The 5740-nt window shown below is 38.0% G+C and overlaps 1 protein-coding gene across 3 annotated transcripts in view; it reads right to left on the reverse strand.

The window, feature by feature from the left end:
* Positions 1 to 1474: 1474 nt before the first annotated feature.
* Positions 1475 to 5740, reverse strand: part of PCDH18 (protocadherin 18) — a 14079-nt gene continuing 9813 nt past the window's right edge. The window contains exon 4 of one of the 3 annotated variants that reach the window (XM_024745026.1): positions 1475 to 3529. In XM_024745026.1, the coding sequence (XP_024600794.1) occupies positions 2862 to 3529 (668 nt within the window). In that variant the 3' untranslated portion in view covers positions 1475 to 2861. The remainder of the gene's footprint in view (positions 3530 to 5740) is intronic. The other 2 variants (XM_024745027.1, XM_024745028.1) reach the window with 2 other exon arrangements.

A 5740-nucleotide genomic window follows, 5' to 3' on the forward strand; every position in this document is an offset into this window, starting at 1 on the left:
TATGTCAGAAAATCCATTTTTCACCCACACAACTAAATTTTACATAGATTTCACTATTCTTTGAATTTTAATGTGTCAGTAAGTCAAACTCAGTTTTGAATATTTTCTGACATTAGCTGCTATCAAATGGATGAAACAAGGAAGCTAAGCTGATTTTCACAAATGACACTTCTTCAGTGACCCCAATAAGACAGTAACTTACCTATCTTTTGCCTTAACAGTTATCTATTGGTAAGTGGTAAATTTGATATATGTGTGACAGGAGGAACAAGAATTTAAATGCTTAACAAAGTTATAAGCCCCATCTGCCAAATACCAAGAAAGAAAGAAATGATAAGTGAATAACCGTGTTAATATAGTAACTTATAAGAATCTAAAGAAAGCCAATTCTAATCATCCTATGAGCATTTAAAAGGAAGATTCGTTAAGCAACAGATTCAGTGTCAAATTACATTATTGGAAGATGATTCCCTTAATGGATGATTATCACTAACGAACATTTAAGGGAATCCATTGGGGCCAAATAGAGAAAGGGATATCCTTGACTGAAGTGCTTTTTGGTTGTTTCATTCTGAGGAAGGGCATGGTATCAAAGAAGAGGAAATATAAATTTGATGAGAAATTAGGTTGCTATCATGGCACCAGACACTCCAGCCTTTACTGAGGTAATATTACCTGTGAAAAGAACAAGAGTGAAAAGTGAAAAGCTTGCCCTAACATCCCTTAACCTGGGGCATGGGAAGTAAGAAGAACGGGGAGGGTGGAGAAACAAGGAGCCCGAGACACAGAATGCTTCCTGTCCAGACAATGTACAAAGGTCTTCTGTTTAACACAATATTGCATTTTATTTACTTTACATCATTCGAACATTGATTTCCAGCTTTGCTTCCTAAATTACGGTCGGTGCTTTAAATTAAGAACAGTGAAGTTATGAAAGTCTTTTTCTTAATGATAATATGTACTGAAGGGAAGTGAAGTTGAAAAGCAAAATGTATTTCAATGTGGTGAGCATCGGTGTGTGTAATCTACTGAAAAGTAAACTGAAATTTCACTTGTAATTGTAATCCCTTCTACAAAGGAAAATGTGCCTTTTGAAAGACATAACACATTTATTTGATGTGGTACTCATTTGAGAATTAAAATATCTGAGTTTCCTCCATTTTAAGGTTATTTAACTTTCCTAGTATTTAATTTCCCTACCAGTAAACCGAAGAAGATAATATTTTCACCTCTTGGAAACATTGTAAGGGTACACTTTTTTTCCTGACACAACACAAAATGTTTTGAGAAATAATTTGAGAAATGTTCAAGTGGTTACTATTGATTATTCCTTTTTCTTTACATTTCAAGTGCATTTCAATTCTTTAATCTACTGGAAATACGGTAGACTGCTTTCATTTCCATGACAGATCTCAAATTCATTCCTTTTCCATTGTGGTTTCTCTTGTTTCCAAGCCAGTTGAATATTCCCTCTCTACTCTTCAAAACCCAACTCTGAATTACCCTCTCATGAGGGGTATGCAAAACTTTTGAACATATATGTAGGAACAGGACTCTGATGTACGGACAGTTCTTCAACTTTACTTCAATTTTCCTTTTATTTTCATTGACAGTAAAATTTTCTGGAGAGTACAATCAAGATAGTGTATTCATAGAAATAACATTAATAGAAGCTAGAACAGTCATAATAACAATCTCCCTTTCCAAGGCATTCCACACAGAGAGATAACAGCACAATAAATAAAGAATTTGCCGTTTGTCACACAACAAGTAAAACAGAATTGCAATAACAAAAACTGTAAATTTATAAATGTTCTTATACTAAAAATAAAAGCAAAAATATGAGATCATGCACTAGAGACAAAAGCTAAGAGTGAAGAGTTATAGCAAAAAACACTACAAAAAATAAACATGTTCAAGTATTGTGAGAGGAGAGGGGAAGATTCAAATAGAAGAGTTTCAGGATAAATCAGTTATATTTACTACCCTGGGAGGGACACCGACATAATTGTTTTTGTCCATTAATACTTTAGGCTATTAAAATACACACTGTTATCCATTTAAAAGACAGATTCCATTTCCTTGGGGCACCTCTCATATTACAAGGATGGAATAAAATTCATTGTTTACCTTGATTATAAATAGATGATAATACTTTAGGAGAAATATTCTCAAGAACAGGCCAGTGTGATGCCCTGGAATTCAGGAGCCTGGGAGTGAGAAAACGGATTCTAGTCCTGTTGTTTTACACCATTGTCTGTGAAAGATACTTCCCAGTCCTGAAATAAAATCTCACCTCATGTTTCAATTTTACGGTAACAGTTGAACTACCAGAACGAGCAGAGACCAGTAAAAATAATAACAACGATAATAATAAAAGAGTCAGACATTTTTCTTGATGCTTACTTTTTTAAAAAAGTTAAAGAAAAAAGAAGCTGGATCACTTAATAGAACTAAGAATTGAATAATGCTTTAGTGGGATTGTTCCTTCAGTATAACAATTTCTTCCCCAACATGACTAATTTAAGCAGTGCCTTTATACTTTGTGGTTGAATATTATATCAGATTTGAACAGTGGCTAGTTTCTCTACATGATTAGGAGACGCATGTTTGTCATGGGAGTAAAAAAATAAAATTTGTCTGTTAAATTACACATAAATATAAGGTACAAATGTATTTTTAAAATACAGATTAAAATAATCACACTTGCATCGTGTACATACGAAAATACAGTATTTAATATTCAATATACACAGACACATTTATGATAAATGCAACTATGTGGCAATGCCAGTTCTTTCAGGGTTTTCGCTGTCCCCTGTTTCCACATACATGGAAACAAAAATGCTTTGCTTCATTTCCTAGCTCTGGCGGACATCTTGAAGCAGTTTGTTAATCTCAGCCACTAGCTCACTGGCATCCATGAGTTCATGTTTGCCATCACCGAGGTGGCTGAGCACGTTGTCGAAATCATCCTCTTCATAATTTTCAGGGATCTCCTCCATGGCCGGCAACCATTTTGAAGAAGGCTGCACACTGGAATGAGTTCCAAGTGGGGGGCCAGAGTTGGTGGTGGGGTTTTGAAAATGCGTACTGGCCGCCCAGGCCGCCACCCCTTGTGGGTAACCCACAGTCTTGGCTGATAAAGGTCCCTTCCGGCGTTCCAGAGAGTTGGATCGATCCATCTCACTGCACTCAGAATAGGTGTCCAGGGAAGGGGGTAAGAGGCGCTGGAACACGTTGCTCATTTCCGAGAGCAGAGAGGACGTGCTGGTATCCCCAGAGTCCTCATCGTTTGGGGAGTCCTTCCCAAAAGTGGAAAAACTCTTCTTCTTCTCACCAGAATCTACCGGCTGGGTGTCATCCTCGAGACTCGGATGCGGATGTTGCTGCTGGGGCTGTGCTGGGAATTCTTCCCCCGGAATGAACATGTTACTCCTATAATCAGAGGAAGGTGAGGGCAGAGGTGGCATCCAGCACTGGTCAGAGTGTCCCAGGACCCTGCACTCTTCCGTGCACAGCCTCATAGCTGCACTCAAGGAAAGCAGTGGGGATTCGTTATTATACTTCGTGTGACTCAAAATAATAGAAAAAAATTATCATTTTATTTTTTAAAACATAGAATAAGACAATTTTAAACTATGACCATGATACTAACCCATTATTATACATATGAGGTGGACTACAGTTACAACTTTGATTTGACTACTGGTTTTATGAACCTGGGATATATATTTTTTTGTCTCTCAGATAAGCAAAGGAGGGTTATGACTCATGTAGTTCCCAGGGATATCGTCTGCTACTCATGTAATGAGAAAATGGATTGGCAACTTACTAATGAAGAAGTTTGGAAAAGAGCTAAGGTGTGGGTGATGAAATATTTGCTGAACATAAACTCTATAAAAACCCAGAGCTGTAAGGGGAAATCCATAACTTTAGAATGCCACCAGATAAACCTTGCGTAATACCATTGAGTACCTTCCAGATATTGAGGTCTATCTGACCTACTTTACTTTTAATGGAGGCATTGAGAATATAATAAGCTATCAGGTAATTATACTTATCAATCTCTCTTACAAGTATGCTGGATTATTCATCGACTTGTTCCTTAAAACAGCAGTGCAAATTATCCTCAAATACCAGGCATCTGCAGTTACCCTGTTAAGAAGTCTTTTAGAGGTTTGAAATTCAAAGAGTTGGAAAAGTCATCAAAAGATGAAGAATATGAGAAACCATTGGTTAGTTCTTCCAGATGTTATGATGCACTGTTGGAATGTGGGTGGTTACACTCATAGAAAATAATCGATGATATGAGAAAAGCAGAAAAATGAAGAGGGCAAAACTCTAAATTTGGCACATGTGACAACTAAACTACAGAACCACCAAGAAATGTGGAGATGTAAAATATACTCCACAAACCATCCGTCTTTTTCAGTGACAGCTTAGGTCTCTTCAATATCATGATTTCATTTTAGAGCAAATGACCGAATTCAGAAAATGCAAAGTAATTATCTTAGATTTGAATGAAAATTGGATTGATATCAGCCATACTTATTACATATTCAGAGCTAATTCTGTAGATCTGGCTGCTTAAGAAAGATTTCTCTTCCTCCCAAGTTATTGCTTAAAAAAAAGGCTGACTCTTGAACAATGCCAAATCCCTGGTCAGGGGAAGCTAGCTGTCCAGTGTGCTTATTGTTGTACCCACAGCACCTGGGAAAGGTCTAAAGTGTCTGCATAGAGTAGGCATTCACTACATATTTTCTAATCATCAGGGAAATGCAAATCAAAAAGCACAATAAGAAATCACCTCAAACCAGTTTTCTTACAGGATGGCTGTAATAAAACACAAACCAAAAAACCCAAACAATAACAAGTGAGGGGGGGTGGTGAGGAAAACTTGGGAACCCTTGTACACTGTTGTGGGGAATGTAAAATGGTGCAACCACTATGGAAAATAATATGGAGGTTACTCAAAAAATTAAAAAAGAGAACTACCATATGAGCCAGTAATCCCATCTTAGGATATTTATCCAAAAGAATTGAAATCAGGATCTCGAAGAGCTATTAGCATTCTTCTGTTCACTACAGCACTGTTCACAATAACCAAGATGTGAAAACAACCTGAATGTCCACTGAATGTTTAATGGAAGTGTAGTATATGCATGCAATGGAATATTATTCCACCTTAAAAAAGAAGAAAACTCTCTAATATGTGATAATGTGGATGAATCTTGAGGACATTAAGCTTAGCGAAATAAGCTAGTCACAGGAGGACACATAACTGCATGATTCCCTCTATATGAGGCATCTAAAATGGTCAACTTCATAGAATCCAGGAGTGAAATGGTGGTTAGCAGGGATTAGGGAGAGGGGGAAATGGGGAATTGCTGATTAACAGGCATACATTTTCAGTTAAGCAAGATTAGGTTCAAGAGCTCCGCTGTACAACACTGTACCTGCGGTTAATGATACTGTATTGTACAGTTAAAAGTTTGTTAGGGGCTTCCCTGGTGGCGCAGTGGTTGAGAGTCCGCCTGCCGATGCAGGGGACACGGGTTCGTGCCCCGGTCCAGGAAGAGCCCACGTGCCGCGGAGCGGCTGGGCCCGTGAGCCATGGCCGCTGAGCCTGCGCGTCTGGAGCCTGTGCTCCGCAACGGGAGAGGCCACAACATGTGAGAGGCCCGCGTACCGCAAAAAAAAAAAAAAAAAAACTTTTTTAAAAGGGAGAATTCCAGTT

The sequence above is a fragment of the Neophocaena asiaeorientalis genome, unplaced genomic scaffold (genome assembly GCF_003031525.2).
Source record: "Neophocaena asiaeorientalis asiaeorientalis breed wild unplaced genomic scaffold, Neophocaena_asiaeorientalis_V1.1 scaffold65, whole genome shotgun sequence".
NCBI lineage: Eukaryota > Metazoa > Chordata > Mammalia > Artiodactyla > Phocoenidae > Neophocaena > Neophocaena asiaeorientalis.